Here is an 18,586-nt window from a genome sequence, read left to right as displayed (position 1 = left end):
GCCAGGCAGACACATAGCACGGCCATGTGGTTTGTGCTCACAAAAAGGTCCTGAATCACCTGGTGAGGTGAATTGTGAGGTGGTCACATGTTGCTGGCTTGGCTTGTCAATGCTAACACTGGACAGATAGAAATATTTTAACTCAAGTAACAGAGGGTTTGTTTGGGGTTTTTTTGTATATAACATAACTGAAACATACTTACTAGTTGAAGGTTGGGACATTTAATGTTGATTTATCTGGAAAGGGATCATTTCTATGGGACCGTAAGTCTCTGAAGCTCCAAAGTCTCTGCCACAAAAGAATAAGAGTATAGTGAAGATGCCTTTGTTAGGTGTCACATTCAGGTGGAATGTTTCTACCTTTTATTTCTAGTTTTGATGTTCAACCCCTCCCTTCAGAGGCATAAAAGATGGAGACATAAACATCCTTTATTCATCACTGAGAAATGGTTTCCTGGAAACTGCAGCTGACTTGATCAGGACATGCTCCTAACACAGACTGCCCACACACAGAGAGTGATGCCTCATGCTACAGACAAGGTCCTTTTGGAAAGCCAAAGTTTGTTCTATGTATCTTGGGGAGAATTATGTGTTCTTCTAAGAAAACAGTGAACTAAAAATAGAATAAGTAAATAAATCTCTCCGCAACTCACTCTATGGCGTTTTTTCCCTCAGAAATCTGAACAACAAACCTATGCAAAAATATACTTACTGAATATCTGCACATGTTGTGTGATAGGAAGTTGTTAAAGTAACAACTTTTAGCTGTTTCCTAATTCAGGTGAACCCTAAGAGATTTCAAACCTACGTAAGAAGATAGCCAGGCCTACTCTGCCAAATATTCAGACATGAACAAAACAGGGCTCAATATGTACCCATGTGATTCCAAGTTGTGTGTGCAACACAAAGAATGGAGAGGATCCACTTTACACGGAGTTTATGAATAAAGCTATATGAAATGTTGGTTTTGTCTACCAAAATAAACTGAAATATAGTAAAATGAAATTTTCTCCTTTACTGTCATTAGCTTTTCCAGAAATTGGTTTAGAAAGTATCTTTGTGTTTTATCTAATTGAAAATATGGGTAATGGGAGGGGGGGAGGCTGCAAGAGTGCTTGAATTATTCATTATCATAGTTCATATCTCTTCGTATTCAGATATCTCTGAAGAATGCAGCACAATGTAGAAAAAAGGAGATGGCTGGGAGGTTGCTTTGATGATACTATACTCAACTCTAGTGAGTGGAGTGTTTTCAATACTAGCTTATATTTACAATAGGATAATTAAGAGGTTGATGCTTCCTCCTTTATTGAGCTCAGAAACGGAATGAAATGAAGGGGCACTGGAGAAGGGTAGCAGGTTGTTTTCTTCCAGTGCATTTTAACAAGTATGATTGAGCCCGGGCTCCCCCGGGAGACAGTACTACTTTACAAGCTCTCAGTAAATAAGCAATTATATGGTAGGTATGAACAAACCGATTTTCTGGAAAACATTAGTGAGTGATTTCTCTTCCTTTTTCTTCACTTCTTGTTTTCCTGTGTTCCTGCTTTGGAGTTTGCAGACTATATGCAAAAGGTTAAATGGATAGCATTATTTATTTCTTTTAAAAATACTGCAGGCTTCTGATTTGCATGTATTTATTTCTCTACATATTTTAGACACTTAAAGATGTTTCCAACCTGTAATGGAAGTTTTTCTGCAGGGTCTTTATGCACCGCTCTGATTCAACCTAGAAAATGAATAAAGTTTTAATGCATCTAGCTAGAATATACAAATAAACTTAGAAACTTATATGCAAATAAACTGAGCTGCTACTTATGTTATTCAGCTTGTTCCATTTTCAATAATTGGTTCTTGTGTTCACCTCTCAGATTTTATTTCTTTTGGGGGTCAGTTAAATGGCAGGATATGATGCCATTGCTTTTGGCTTTCACTTGAGTATATCAACGTGATCCCTTGCAAGCCAATAAATAAAAGTTTTTATCTTTAATAATTCCCTTAGCTCTAATCTTGGTTTGCCACATTTTGATACTCTGCTCAGAAAGGATAGTAGCTTGGAAATAAAATGAAGTTGTGAATCATGTTATTGGTACAGAGTGATAACATTTGTTAGGATGATGGTGAAAGGCTTGAGGTGGTCAGTGATCAGATACAAGTCTTCAACTGATCAGCAGCAGTTTGGTAGCAGGTATTTCAGCCAAGTGTGTGCACCGCAGGAGTGGGCTCCATTTTACCTGGTAGCACAACAGTTGGTGAGGAATGAAGGGCAGTTTTGAAAGAGCCCATTAGTAACGTGCTTAAAGGAATACTGTTGTGCCGCAGTAAAGTTTTGAAATTACGTCACTTCAACTCGTGGGTATGTGTAGTGTCATCTAGAGGCATCCACACTGATATAGCAAGCTCCTCATTACAAGCATGTGCTGCAAGTTACAGTAAAAATCAGTGACCTGTCACTTAACCTTCCTCTCATTATCTCTAGTTTTGCTTCTTTAGTTTTATGTCTTAGTTTAAATTAATGTGTTAGTGTTCATAAAGCACTCTAAAGATGAAAAGCTTTATATAGCTGCTTTGTATAATTATTATTTTTAATTGTTTCCATGTGGTATAGTTTCAATTAAAAACACTAATTGACTAGTACTAATTCAATAAGAAGTAGAAATGGCAGGTTTCCCCCCCCTTCTCCTTTTTAAACACTAGAGACTTTAAGAAAGGATTGGGGAGAGATAGGAAGAAGAACTGGATAGATATTCGTATGGGTTTTACTTCATCCATATTAACCTCATTGACTGCTTGCTAATTGCAGTAATTTAAATATGCCAGTGCCCACATAAGAATAGACTGAAATCCACCACTTCTCAGTGAGAAATCCTGGAGCTTGGAGAGGTATTTATGCAGTTTCTGCCATGACTGGTACTGAAATGGTTTTTCTCTGAGCAATTAGTCAGGAAATGAAAATGGGAAACTCGATGAGTCAAAGCCTGCTTTCCGGGTGTGCATAGTCAGGACTGCTGTTTTGCTGTGATTCTTTGGTATTTGCTTAAAGCTCTGCTTCTTGGAGTGATAAAGGCAAAAGAAGATCTTTCTGCCACTGAAGGGGAATTTCAAATGTTAGAACTGAAGATTCAAAGCTTGGAAAGCAAGTAAAAGCGAACTAATATTTGGAACTACGTGCATTTAAGTCAGATCTGTGACTTGATGCGGTGCACGGTTTTTGAAGGGATTAACTGGTAAAAACAAGTTAGTCATTTGACTCATAATACTGTGTGCATCAAATGATAAAGCAGACAAGGTCAGCTCTCAGACTGAGGGCTGGGAATGTTGTCTACCAAGTGTCCCGCCCTGATGATATTCTGGCTTCTCACCAGGCCAAACCAATTTGCACGACTGAGGTGCATGGGAAGTAGGGTATGGCAGGAGGGGAGTCTACAGACCAGCCTCTGGTACCACGGGGGTTGTTGGGTCAGAGTCAGTGCAGTACTGATGTGGCTGCGCGGAGCTGGTTGCAAAGAGCTGAGTAAGACTAATAGGTGACCTCTGAATTTGTAGAAACTTCTGAACTAGAAATGTAGAGATTGCTCATGGTTTTTTTCTGTAAAGGTCCCTCAAGTCTTTGCGTTTCTGTGTTTCTAAGTATCCCTGGACACGGAAACATTTACTGTAACATTTTCTCTGCTATTTTGGAGATCCAGCAAGTTCCCCCAGGCCACAAACTGATGCAGTCAGCTGTTGTGCAGCATTACCAGTGTACCCAGTACAGCAGCATTACCAAAGTACCCACCACAGTAGCTTCACTGAGCAGTATTATAACATTCCTGCTCCAGTTACTCTGATTGTACTACATGCTGGGAAGGGCAGAGCCAGAATTGCTCCAGCTCCCCATATTCAGGAAATAAAGCAACACAGCAGCAAATAGGTCATCTAACTATTAAACAGCTAATGTCTGTTGGAGCCTGACTGAACTACACCTACAGTCTGATTTATTTTTAGGTGTAATTTTTTTCTCAGTCCTTGTTTGTTTTATTCTAATTACAAGGAAGTAGAAGCACTTACACTTATGTATTTTAAGTCATGACATCTCTTATTTACTAATGGGTGACAAAACTTGTTTCTTATGTACATACATCAGATATTCCACAAAGTCTAGAGTTATTGCATTCTGCATGTCTTCTTAGTTAATCCTGTAAGTCTCATTCAGCCAAGTGAGGATTGCTAGCCTCTTGTTAGCCTGCCAGCATCAGTATTATTCAGTGTTTTGTCTTAGCAGACAGACTCTGCAACCTCTGGCAGTCTCTCTGCTAATTGTAGCACGCAACTCTCATGATTAGCTAGATCGAGCTCTTTTTTAGTACCAGACACCTGTAAACCACTGTTTCATATGTTTATTATGCTTATTATTATTATTTCTTCTGTAAAACAGCAGTCAGCAAGCTACAGCACAGGTCCCAGAGATTGGTGCACAGGCATATTTTGAAGGGCACACAGCAGGGTTGAGTGCTAACAGCTATAATATCTTGAAAAGGTATAGACTTTCTGCTCTCACTTTCCATTCAATTTTGAGTAAGCCAAAAGTGTTGCATTACATAGGGATAAGATGCCCCTGGAAAGGTGATCAGCAGCACTTTTCACCACTGAATTGTGGCATCTCTCACCACCTGCTGAGGTTTTACTAGCATGTCTAATTTAAAAAGAAAATTACAGTCTGGCACACTATCCTTGCAGATCCTTGATGCAAGTCATTGAGTCTTTTATAGTCCGTAACGCATTCAGGGAAACAATGGTCTTGTTCCACAGCACTGAGGAGAATGGCATTTTATATGTTAGTGGTTGGCTTCAAGGATATATCAGTTTATTATAAACAACCCTCACGTGTATGCATATATGTGTGAATTCTTTGGTCGGTTTTCTTTCCATTTTAATATGTATCCCTTTTTTGAACGTACTTTGCCTTCTCATGATCTAAAATGGATGGAAAGGTGTATTACTACTTCTGGGTCCTGTTTATACTTTCTCCACCATATCAAGGCAGTGGAAACGTTATTCCATTAGTAACTTTTTCCTTGGTGCACTATGATACTGCTGTCTGGATTCTGGTCAGGCAAATGGATTGACTGCCTCAGTAGCTTAAGCCCTAGATCAGATTATATGTTTTGAAATGTAAACATGTTTCTTGGCATCTTGATCTTTTTTTAGTATATGTACCAAGGTCCATGTTCAGGACCTGTAACTGCCTTTTATTCTGGAGTAGCCACAATGTGCTCTACAAAGCTAGAGCAGGGCTGTCCTATTCTGCCCTCTGATCAGAGAGTCCACTGCTGGCTAATCCAGCAATGACTCCAGTGAGAGCCAATTGTTTCATGTATCTGAAGTTGGTCTTGCTTGGATTCCAGGACTCATGCCTCAAATCTCACCAGATCCTAGTCTTGCTTGCCTGATGAAAACATTCTATCTTTCCTTTGTGTTTCTGAGGAAAATGCAGGAGCAGGCTGTCCCCAGTGCTGTAAGACGAATGAGTGGGGAAGGTGACTGGCCTGGCTGAACAGAGGGCTTTTGCTGGGACTTATGGAAAAAAAGGAGAGTTTACCACTTTTGGAAGAAGGGGCAGGCAACTCAAGAAGAGTACAGGGATCTCGTTAGGTCATGCAGATGGAAAACTGGAAAGGCAAAAGCCCAGCCAGAACTCAGTCTGGCCACTGTTGTAAAGGACAAAAAAAAAATAGTTTTTACAAATGCATTAACAACAAAAAGAGAGCCAAAGAGAATCTCCATCCTCTGTTGGATGTGGAGGGGAACACTGCCGCTGCGAATGAGGAAAAGGCTGAGGTACTAAATGCCTACTTTACCGTAGTCTTTAATACACCAGTTATCCCCAGGGTGTTCAGCCCCCTGAGCTGGAAAGCAGGGATGGAGAGCAGAACAAACCCCCCATAATCCAAGAGGAAGCAGTTTATGACCTGCTGCTCCACCTGGACACTCACAAGTCTATGGGGCTGGATGGGATCCACCCAGAAGTACTGAGGGAGCTGGTGGAGGCACTTGCCAAGCCACTCTCCATCATTTATCAGCAATCCTGGTTAACGGGGGAGGTCCCAGACAACTGGAGACTTGCCAATGTGATGCCTGTCTACAAGAAGGACCAGAAGGAGGATCCAGGGAACTACAGGCCACCCAGCCTGACCTTGGTACCAGGGGAGATTATGGAGTGGCTCATCTTGAGTGAGCTCACCAGGCAAATGCAGGACAACCAGGGGATTAAGCACAGCCGCCATGGGTTCATAAAAGGCAGGTCCTGCGTGACCAACCTGATCTCCTTCTATGACAGGGTGACCCACTCTAGTGGATGAGGGAAAGGCTGTGGATGTTATCTACCTGGACATTAGTAAAGCCTTTGGCGCTGTCTCCCATGGCATTCTCCTAGAGAAGCTGGTGGCTCATGGCTTAGACAGGCGTAGGCTTTGCTGAGGAAAAAACTGGCTGGATGGCCAAGCCCAGAGAGTTGTGGTGAACGGAGCTAAATCCAGTTGGCGGCCGGTCAAGAGCAGGGTTCCCAGGGCTCAGTTTTGGGCCCGGTCTTGTTTAATATCTTTATCAATGATCTGGATGAGGGGATTGAGTGTGCCCTCAGTAAGTTTACAGACAATACCAGACTGGGTGCTTGGTGGTAGGAAGTCTCTGCAGAGGGACCTGGACAGGCTGGATCGATGGACTGAGGTCAACTGTATGAAGTTTAACAAGGCCAAGTGCTGGGTCCTGCACTTGGGTCACAACAACCCCATGTAACACTACTGGCTTGGGGAAGAGTGGTTGGAAAGCTGGCCAGCAGAGAAGGACCTGGGGGTGCTGGCTGACAGCTGGCTGAACATGAGCCAGCAGTGTGTCCAGGTGGCCAAGAAGGCCAACAGCATCCTGGCTTGTATCAGGAATAGTGTGGCCAGCAGGAGTAGGGCAGTGATTGTGCCCCTGTACTTGGTACTGGTGAGGCTGCACCTTGAATACTGTGTTCAGTTTTGGGTCCCTCACTGCAAGAAGGACATTGAGTTGCTGGAGTGTGTCCAGAGAAGGGCAATGAAGCTGGTGAAGGGTCTGGAGAGCAAGTCTTGTGAGGAGAGGTTGAAGAAACTGGGGTTGTTTAGCCTGGAGAAGAGGAGGCTGAGAGGAGACCTTATCGGTCTCTACAACTACCTGAAAGGAGCTTGTAGTGAGGTGGGTGTTGGTCTCTTCTCCCAAGTCACTAGCAATAAGATGAGAGGAAACGTCTTCAAGCTGCGTCGGGGGAGGTTTAGATGGGATATTAGGAAAAATTTATTTACTGGAAGAGTGGTCAGGCAATGGAATAGGCTGCCCAGAGAAGTGGTGGAGTCACCATCCCTGGAGGTGTTCAAAAAACGTGTAGACATGGCATTCGGGACATGGTTTAAGAGGCATGGTGGCGTTCGGTTGACATTTGGACTTGATGATCCTAGAGGTCTTTTCCAGCCTTTATGATTCTATGAATGTATGATTCCTGCGAACCAGAAGTGTTTCCAGAGCAAAGTTGGATCATCTGGAGTAGCTCATCCTCACGGTTGTTCAGTATTCAGTGCTTCATGTGAATAACAGAAGTTACTTGCTGTTTTGGATTTTCAATTTTGAGTGCACTAACAGCTTTCTGAATCATCCTGGCCACTTCAACCATAGAGCAGCTGTTCCACAGCCCAAGACCTATTAAAGCTTGCATTTGGAGAACACAGAATAATCTGCAATGTTCTTTCCTGTATTCTCTTGTTACATTTCCCTAGCTATTCTTTATTTTTTTTAATTCTGATTTTGTTCTTTTTTTAATTACATTTACTTCTACAGATTTTTTGAGGGGTTTGCCATCAGCTGTCATAGTCTGTGCCTATATGCTGCTGCCTATGTAGAAAACAGATGCCTCGTTTTCCTCTAAACCTGTGTTGCAATTGCAGTTTTAGTTCTACAGAGCTAATCTAATGCATGCTATATATTTATCTGCATTCCCTAAGCAACTTGAAATCGGCTCAATTGAAATGTAAGACCATAAGTAGTTTAATTGGTGTTTCGTTTTCCTAGCTATACATGAATAGCTGTGGAGTTTTGTCTGCCTTCTTTTTCCTTTGTGGTGTTTTTTTTTTTTTTTCTTTTAAATAGGCACATTTCATAAATTGAGTATTATCAGCTGTCTTATTGGGTTTTGGAAGTCTGAGCATCTATTTTCACATACAGAGTTGTAGCTCTTGGAAAAAATGCTGGAGGTGAAAAAAAATTAGAGATAACGGGGAAAAAACTCACTGATTTAAATTTACAGTAATTCTGTAGTTCTTTGAAATATTCTTTAATCTTGCTGTTTTCAGTGTCATGTTTTAAATGCTGACTGTGCTTTAAAATGTTCACTTTCTAAGCACATTAATTTGAGAGAAGTATTTTTTTTCTTCAATTCTGTTATGTAGTATAGGTAGTTTTGCTTGAATGTCACTACAGCAGCTAGATGTTCAAATCTGCGTTTGCAGATGGCAGCCAGCAGCTGTGCATGCCAAGTGCAGGTCCTCCTCTATTGTTTCCTAGCTTAGACCTTTCTGATCTCATTTCTACGGAGATCATCTCACTGGAGATGCTATAAGGGAATTCTAAAAACTTTTAAAACTCTTTATTTTTACCATTCAGCTTGTTTCCATGGAAATGGGATCTAAAAGATTGTCAGTAGCGAAGAGTTGAAAGTGAGAATTCACTTGTAGATTTCATTAGATAACTCCCAGCTGAGAACTGCAAATACTGATGACCAAAAGGAGTAATAAACCATTTATAAAAATGACAAAATAGAAGAACCAATTGAAATATTAGAAAAAATACTGTTTTCTTTTTTCCTTATGGATGCCATAAATATGGAAATGCTGACTTAACTGTTCTTGGGTTCATGAGTTGCAAGGACATGCTTGTTTTTTAGGATAGCAGCAGTTTTATATAACAAACATAATCCACCCCTTTTACTATTAGGGACCTGACCTGTTCTGAGTAGACATCTGTGGGCAATGAGGGATATATGTCAGGAAATTGCACTGCTACAGTTCAGGTTCACTGAATCTTCAAATGCCACACTATGTTTTTGTATAAGAAGTAGTTGACAGCTACGTTTCCGATATTACCTAGTTCTCTGAAAGCAATAGAGTAAAAGAGATCTCTGTAGCATGAACTTTACATATTTTGTTTCTTGATTTAGAAAGGAAATGTTTCTCTGTGGCCAGATAGGTAGTAAGACTTATTACTGTTGAGGACTTGCCTTTATGGATGAGTTTTCTTAGGAGGTAGTCAAATGCAGAATGGCTGAAGGAGATTGGGGAATGAAACCTGTCGACTATCCCATGTTCTTTTCAGGCACAACTCTTTCCTTCAGTTCTCTGTATGGAAAGACAGTCCTTATCCCTATGTGTTTTGCTCAACAACAAAAGATTTGTGTAGGATATTTTACCCAGGGGTCCCATTGTGTACTTAGCATTCAATGCATTTGGATATTTAGTCTGCCACAACCTATCCTTGTTCAGGAGTGAGCTAAGATTCACTGGTTAGGTATGTGTAAGTACAGAACCCTTCATTTTTAGAGAATTATCCTTTCAATAAAAGAATAAGGAGAAAGGGGATGGAACTTCCTAGCTTAGGATACAAATGCAGCAAACTTTGTAAAGGTAGATGGTTTCTTCTATTCCTTAAGCTGCTGAGTAAGGGCGTGGGCCTAAGTAACCAGTGTCCCTACCTTTTCCTTTAAATGAAGTAAAAAGTCAATAAAAAGAATCTTGAGCTGTGCAAGATCCTAGAACTGCAATCTAGATTACCAAACTACTGCTGGGATCAGTGCCTGAGTAACTGTTATCTGAGATTAAGAACCCACTATTAATTCATCAATCAGTGTGACGTCTTGAGGGAAAAGTGTCTTTTGCTACATGTGAAGTTATCCAGATATCAGCTCATTATGAAATAGACATTTTCAACTGCTTGATATAGCTACCCCTATTCATTGGAAAAGCTTCTTACAGTAGTTTGACATAAAATATTGTAATTAATTCTTCAAGTGCAAATAGGGCTGTTGCTGAACGGTGAGAATCTGCTTGGCCTTGCTTCTATGCAAATGGCACGATGGAGATTGCCAATGTGGGAAATGAGAGGCTCAAGTGACAAGGTGGAGAAGAGCCTGTAGTGTATGTCTTCACATAGGAGAAGATGTTCCTGGCTCTGGTGCAGTGCCATGGCACCTCGCTGCTGCCCGTAAGCAGTACCCAGGACTGGAAGTCAAAGTGGAGCCATAGGGTTGATGTGGGAATGTGCAACTTTACGGTGCTGCCATAGAGGGCTGGGAGGTGATAACAGGGTGAACTAATATTCTCTCAGTCCTTCCTGTTCTTTATTCCCCCTCTAAATCTGATGTTGCGTATGGCTAGTGCTGGGCAAATCATGGCAAGCATCAATTTAACATCTCTCTTCTTTAAGCAGCACGATATGATCTCAGTAATGGTTTAAGAGACTGACAGTGGCTTAAAGATAAATCAAGATTCAGAATTTGTTGAAATAAATGGTGTCTTCAGGGAAGTGATGACTGCTTCCTTCAGGCTGAAACTGGCCCACTGTGTTTACTTTTCTGTAGCATGGTATCACTAAGACATTTTCTTATCAGACAGTAAGGTGTTTAAAAATAACATAAAATACATGAAATGCAATCTCTTTTTAATGTCCATACAGCCTTTGGTGGTACAACCTACTGAATTCTAATAAATGGTTCCTGCTGATTTTGTAAATTGGTAGTGTTTGGTTCAAAATAAGAATAACAAAAAGTGGGAAACACTGAAAACAGATTTTAGTATTATATATAGCTAGTGCAAGATTTAAGTTAGGTGATTTGCTCTTTATAGTGTTCCTTGTACAGCTGTTAAATATTAATGAAGTTGTAAAATGAAACAGAAAGGTTGTAAAGTAGCTTGTAGAGATAGACGTGGCACTTTGGGGCATGGTTTAGGAGGCGTGGTGTTGGGTTGACGGTTGGACTTGATGATCTTAGAGTTCTTTTCCAACCTTAATGATTCTATGATTCTATGATATGAAAGCAGCTGAGATTTTATCTAACTAAAATCTCAGTGTGGTTTGTAGCCTGATCTCATTTTGTGCTTGAATGTGACAAGTAATCTTAAAATCTTCTCTCTAACAATCTTCAAATTCCGTGTTCTTTTTTAGTGACATTTACTGCTTCTTTTTGCCACGTACGAAAGTAAAATGTAACCTCTAAGCCATGCTGCTGTTGATTACAATGTTAAAATAGAATTTTGAAGTCTTCCCTCCAAAATGTGTGTTTGATATTTCTTCATAAATCCTGGAACTCCAGTTGTAAGAATTGGCTTTATGCTGCTGCTGCTTCCATCTACATTATCCGAGGTTTTCCTTGTTTGAAAGGAATGTAATAAAAATTTTTTTGAAGTATTGCAGTTCATTGGGACATCAAGAGGCTTGGTTTGAAGGAAGTCTGAACTCTCAGCTTGTCTAAACCAGACAGCTTCTGCCAGCTTTTGTGCATGTCAGGTTAGGTATTCTGGGGGATGTTACCATGTTCTCATGCAAACATCACTAAGGAGATGCTTCTGTTCATTTATTTTTAAGGTTTAAGCAAAGAATAGTTTTGCACAACTAAAATGTTTATAAATACTTTTCATTTAATTACTTGGGAACTATAATATGAAATACACTGAAAAGAAAACTATTCTGTATTTGATAAATTGTTTGCCTATTTGTTGTCTGAATTTAACCATTGCTTAATATTTCCTGGCCGTTTTTATCAGACGAAAAACGCAACACTTAAGCAAAGCTAAAAGCAGATTGTATTTCACCTAGGAAGGATGTGTCCTTGTCAGAGGCTATCATAGATTGAGTTCTGTTACACTTTTCAGTAAATTACACTGACATTTTGGAGTGGTGGAATTTGCCTTATTTGCCCTCAATCTATGGGACTAGTAATTAAGAGCACATGTCAACAAACTCACAGCTGTATTTATAAGCATACCTGATGCAGAATGTCTCAGTGCAAAGGCCAGGTTGAAATGTTAGATGTTAACCTTTTTTGAAAATATTTTATATGTATGATGATTAGACTACTACTTCTGTTAAACATTTTTGCAAACGCCTTTTAAATGTTTGGCTTGCCCAGTACATGAATTCTTATAAATCGGGAGTTGTCAGCAGGCTGTCTAGGAGCACAATGGAAAGGCACAGGCATGAAGCACACAAGGTCTGCTTTGAACAAACTAAAACACCGGCCATGTTTGATCAGTCCATCTTGATTTATTCTTTTACACCAGTTATTGAAGTTCCGAGCCTTTACATTCCTACAGAAGCAATAGATCAGTATTATTAACTACACTGAGCAGCTAAATTCAGGGGTTTAATTTCAAAGTTCAAATGGAGATATTGATTTAATGTGAACATATAAATATTTCCAAGGAGAATCTCATGGTAAAGGTAGATATGTTGGATGTTTTTTTCCTTAATATTTTTAAGAGGCAATAGTATGTTGAGGTGGGGTTTTTTTGCTTTAAGCTAGTTTACTCTGGTTCTGAAGACTTGTCTGTATTTTAAAAACTACATTGTCGTCCCACCTGCTACTCTTGTTCTGGGTTTGGTATGGTGGGTGGGTTGGTTTGGTTGGGGGAGGGGGGGGTGTTTGGAGGTTTTGAGACCTCTCGAGCCTATAGCACATCCTCATTTTAACATGGTTTGATACACAAACTCAAAATCTTCTGTGCTTCTGGTCGTTTTTCTAAATCTAGATTGTGGTTATATTTGTGTATAACACAAATTTGTTTGATAATGCTTAAACTTATAGTACGTGTTTTGTATGTGAAGAAAAAGGTAGTATGTCCTTGGCTCATATAACAGATAAGTAGGCAAAATGGGAATCAGTGGCTGAGAGACTTATCTGCCTTGTTTTTAAAGAACCTCTTCTGGTGAACTCTTAAGGCTTGGAGCTATGGACTTTAATTAATTTTATTTAAAATTTAAAAATTATTGGAATTACTTTCTTTAAGAGTGCATGGCTGTGGAATTTTGAATCAAATCAATCTGTGTGGGTTCATGCTTGGTAAGACAGAAGAGAGGCATGGGCCACCAGAGCATGAAAGTCCCCTTTTCCCAAATCAAGATCTACTTGGGGTATTACAGTGCTTGCAACAAGATAGACTTTAATCATAGTTCAAACCAGTTTGGGGACAATGGCATGAGAAGGCCTGTGCTAACTAGTTGTTCACTATAAAATTTTGACTAAATGTGGTCTGTTCTGGTCTTCCCATAAATGCTGAAGTGGTTGGATTCCCCTTTCTGAGTGCATACAAAAGCCCTTGTCCATCTAAGTAACTCTTAAGAATCAACAGACGTTTTGCCAAGTATTTGCTATTGTCTGGCTATCATATAAGGTACGATGTTTTGTGATTCTTAGGACAGGGCCTTCAGACAAAGGTAACACACTGTGATAGGAAGAATCCCCAAAAGTGATGGCTTGTAAAGGCCTTTACTTTACCCCCCCCCCCCTTTTTTTTTTTTTTTCCTGAAGAGCTCCCAGGTGCACAGTGCAGTGACCAGAAATCCCAATCCTCTGATCTCATCTTGGCAGCATTTGGAATTGCTTTTACTGCAGGAATTCCAGCCAACATTTAAAATCAAAGTTTTCAGGCTAATGGAGCCACAGCTTTTTTTTTTGTCTCTTCTGCTTCCACCATGATGGATCAGTTCACTCCTAAACAAGAGGATACACTCTTTACCCCCCCTCAATGTTGTTGTTGGTGTGTGCTTTTGTGTTGTTTTTGTTTTACATAAATATTATGTGAAAGGTCTTAGAGATGTGCACGTTCCCCCACTTCGATATTGTGATATTATTTTTTCTTAAAACTAAAGTAAAGCCAGCTAGTTTTCTACATATTCATATGTGCCTTAAGAGTCATCTAACGTCTGGGAATTTTTCTGAAAATAAGGACCTAACTCTTTATCTGTTCATCTTTTTCTGTGAAAGAAGTTATTCTTTCCACAGTGGTTTTAAACGTTGATATACATAACTTTTTTTTTTTTTTTGCTTAAAAGTGGTAAACAACTTGTACTTCCTACATTTTTTTCAATCCTGTAGGCAACAGGCCAACCCATACCTTCTTTGTAATACTGAAGTAGGCACTATGAATATTCAGCTGCTCAAGTAGCCAAAATGCATCTTTAGGAGCGTAACTTGAGTTTCTGAAATAATTGATATGGTGTGTATTAGAGCAGAAAAATGTGTGGGGTTGATGTATCATGGGGCTAGCAGAAGTTTAATTTATGTTTGAACAATGATGGGTAAGGTCTGTATCTTGTTTTTTACTCAGAATTGCGTATTGTGCATAATTCGAACATGTGCTTTGGCATGTGTGTACACCTATATGCAGTTAATACAAAATTTTAAAATGACATACAGTGAATTTAACCAAGTACTGCAAAATTTCAGAAAGTTGGTAAAAGTGAAAGATTTACTCTGTTGGTAACTGAGAAGGACTTCTGCTTTCTCAGTTTTAAGCTTATGCATCTTATTTGCAGGCAAATAATTTTAGCTAAACATGTGTTTATAATAAAGCTGTTCCAAGTATGTTAAACTGTGAACATGAATAATTTACATTTTGATGTTTTAATGCTATGAAACAATGTAGTCTGGTGTTATGAGTGTTATTTATGAACAGGTTTTTGGCTTATTTGATATGTCAATGCCATAAGACAAAAGTACATCTAAAAGCCACGCTAATACTTCTGGTGGGACACAATATTTTTGGATACAGAACTATATAAAGCTCTATGTTTTGATCAGAAAACATCTATATCTAATGCTGTATTGATATTAGCCATGCTTAGTGGAAAGTTGACTCAATTATATTGAAGCTATTTGGGGGATGTTGGTAATCGTTTAGAGTAGCAGATTATGTAATAAGTTAGGCATTTAGTAAGCCTTTTGAACATAGCACATGAATAACTTTTCAAAGATTCATGTTTTTTGAGAGCCTCTATGCAGGAATTTCCACCAGAATTTGAGAATATTTTTTCGAAGTTGATACAATGTAAAACCTTGGGGGTGGGGGGAATTCCCCCTTCACTTCCCAACTGTAGTAAAGAGAATTTATAAAGGCAACAACAATGGCATGATGTCTGTGACAGAATTTTTTTTTTAAAGTGGAAATGAATATATTTTTGGCTCCATACGGTCTGTAACATCTCTGTATATGCAGGTAAAAGTTCATAGGACAACTCTGTAAACCAGGACAACCTATGCCAAACACTTCAGACCCACCAAACCAGAGTGGCTGCATCCCAGCTGCTGACTGCTGCAGGTGCCTGGCCAGTGCCATGTGCCTGAGCTGTGAGAGTTGCTTGCAGGACTGCTAGAGAGCCAGCCCACTGGCATACCGGACAGGACTGTTCTAGCAATGTTTTTTCAGCATAGATGATTGAATGACATGGCCAGGAATGTTCTCAGACTTATTAAATTTGCTAATATAAACATCGCCAGTTTTTCCCCACTTCTATTGAGTTATGCTGCTTTTTAAATGTTTTTATTATAGAAATTCATCATAGAGTTTCTGAAATAAAACTTGTACCATTCTGTAGTTGGTATCTGCTTTTGATGACTGTCTTTCCACTCAGCTTTAAGTAAATCATTTTCTCTTAATTAATCCACAAATGCATATACGTGGGGGGTGTGTGTGTGTGTATGTGGGCTCTGTGTATATGCATGCATGTAATATATATTTTTCTTTGTTTGCAAACAATTTCATTTTCTTTTCAGTGGGATGCCATAACTGAAATGGATGAACACAATCGTCCCATTCATACTTACCAGGTATGTAATGTGATGGAACCAAACCAAAACAACTGGCTTCGAACAAACTGGATCTCCCGTGATGCTGCACAGAAAATTTATGTGGAAATGAAGTTTACCCTGAGAGACTGCAACAGTATTCCATGGGTACTGGGAACCTGCAAGGAAACTTTCAACCTCTACTACATGGAGTCAGATGAGTCTCATGGAGTAAAATTCAAGCCAAACCAGTACACTAAAATTGATACTATTGCGGCTGATGAGAGCTTTACACAGATGGACTTGGGTGACCGCATTCTTAAACTCAACACAGAAGTTCGTGAGGTTGGGCCAATAAACATGAAAGGATTTTATCTTGCTTTTCAGGACATTGGAGCATGCATTGCTTTGGTCTCAGTCCGTGTTTATTACAAAAAGTGCCCATTCACAGTCCGTAATTTGGCTATGTTTCCTGATACTATTCCAAGGGTTGATTCTTCTTCTTTGGTGGAAGTACGGGGTTCCTGTGTGAAGAGCGCTGAGGAACGTGATACTCCAAAATTGTATTGTGGAGCAGATGGGGATTGGCTTGTGCCTCTTGGACGATGCATCTGCAGTGTAGGATATGAAGAAGTGGATGGCTCCTGCCATGGTAAGAAAACACTTAGATTTTCTTTTTAATTTAAACAAGTCATATGATGTCATATGCACAGCAAATAGCTTATTGTATATTGGAAATATTGCATGACACTTTCAAGCAATGCTTCTTGTCTAGAAATATGCAAAGTTATTTGGAGTCACAATATTGTGGATTTCTAAGAAAACATTTAGTTACTGAAGATGACTTTCATTTTGTCTAACTGTAGGTGCCCACAATGTATGAGTGCATAGATCAGGTAGTTACCTTGACTCCCTCTGTAACTAGTGGAGATGAATCCTGCTCCAAAACATGGGCTTCTTTATCATATTTAAATATCAATTGCAGGATGAGATGAGCAGTGACTGAAAAAAACATCTTTTTTCCTCCATCTACCTAAAAAGGGAATCTAGGCAATTAACTCAGACTCGGATCTCTTCTGTAAGCACAGAGAGGAGATGAATTCACCTGAAGACATAACATCATTATCCATGCTTCTGTAAAACAAAGGGTGTTAAATGCCTCCATGAATAACATGCATGTTAACACAGTAGAAAATTAGTAGGTATCAAATTCAGTTAGAGATGTTTGCCCTAGTCACAGTTAATGCAAAAGGCTAAAATCAAAAGTGCTCAGAATGGTTTCACCACAATTTGTAAGTAAAGCTAGATATATAGTACTGTTTTTCAGAGACTAATGTACAAATGTAGTAAGACAGGTTGTTTGTAAAGCAGGTGTCAGTACATGATTTAGTTGCTGAATGTTTTTTGCAATCTTCTTGTATCTTAAGAATTGTCTACATGAGGATAGCTGTGCTTGGAGATCTCTTGTCAAGAATTTTGCAGAGACCGTACTCTGTGCTGGTGTGTATAGAGCACTGCACCTTGTCACTACAACAGCGAATTAAGCATGTTTTAAATCAAGGTTTCAACTTGAAGATGACTACAAAGGGAAATGTGTTTTCTTTCCTTTTCAGTCCTTCACTTTCATAGGTGAACACATGCAGGAGCGAAAAGCATATGTTCTGCACAATCCAAGTAGTGGTGTGGTTCATTAACCCTCTCTCTGCCACTCTTAAGAGTGGTTGTATTTCTCTAACTTTGTAGTAACTGGATTTCATGCACAAACAGAAAAATTCAGGTTACTTAAACTTTTGTGCTGTTTAGAACATGAATACTGTGCTAAAACTTTGTAAATGCTGTGGTATACTTGAGTAAAGCCTAGGACTCCAGGCTTTTGTGGATTCATCTTGAGACTAGAATCTGTGGAGAATGTGCATATTGAGACTTATTTTCTACCTGCCAGGACTGCTGAGTAGGTGACACTTACTTAATCATAAAAGGTGAGCATCTTCTCATACTATGCAGTTTCTTAGTAGTGAATTGTTTTGTTAGCTTCAGAAAGAGTTACTAAAGGGTGTATGTACTTTGTATGTTCTCTTCTACTGTATGAAACATGACTTGAGTATAAGGTCATTTTCTGTAGTAATTGATTGTAAAAAAGCCTGAGTAGCCAGTAAGATACCAGCCTGCTTTTGGTTCAACATTTGCTTTGTAGCAATGTCGTGGTTTAACCCAGCCAGCAGCTAAGCCCCACCCAGCCACTCACTCACCGCCCCCATGGTGGGATGGGGGAGAGAATCAGCAGACTCAAAGTGAGAAAACTCGTGGGTTGAGATAAACACAGTTTAATAGGGAAAGCAAAAGCTGTGCACACAGAGAAACGAACCAAGGACTTCAATCCCTGCTTCCTGCAGGCAGGTGTTCAGCCATCCCCAGGAAAGCAGGGCTCCGTCACGTGTTAACAGTTAGGAAGACAAACGCCATCACTCTGAATGTTCCCCCCCTTCCTCCTTCTTCCCCCAGCTTTATATGCTGAGCAAGACATCTCATGGTGTGGGATATCCCTCTGGTCAGTTGGGGTCAGCTGTCCCAGCTGTGCCCCCTCCCAACTCCTTGTGCAGCCCCAGCCTGCTCGCTGGTGGGGTGGGCTGAGAGGCAGAAGAGGCCTTGGCTCGGTATAGGCACTGCACAGCAGTAACTAAAACATCCCTGGGTTGTCAACACTGTTTCCAGCACAAATCCAAAACATAGCCCCACACTAGCTGCTGTGAAGAAAAT

General features: G+C 39.8%; 1 protein-coding gene across 3 annotated transcripts in view; it reads left to right on the top strand.

The window, feature by feature from the left end:
- The window catches only part of EPHA6 (EPH receptor A6), a 518,343-nt gene that overhangs the window by 114,904 nt on the left and 384,853 nt on the right, over window positions 1-18,586 (top strand). For all 3 annotated transcript variants that reach the window (XM_075103359.1, XM_075103349.1, XM_075103369.1), the window contains exon 3: window positions 15,818-16,481. In XM_075103359.1, coding sequence (XP_074959460.1) covers window positions 15,818-16,481 — 664 coding nt within the window. The remainder of the gene's footprint in view (window positions 1-15,817; window positions 16,482-18,586) is intronic.

Source organism: Phalacrocorax aristotelis, chromosome 1 (genome assembly GCF_949628215.1).
Source record: "Phalacrocorax aristotelis chromosome 1, bGulAri2.1, whole genome shotgun sequence".
Lineage (NCBI taxonomy): Eukaryota > Metazoa > Chordata > Aves > Suliformes > Phalacrocoracidae > Phalacrocorax > Phalacrocorax aristotelis.
This window is presented reverse-complemented; position numbering and strand designations above follow the sequence as displayed.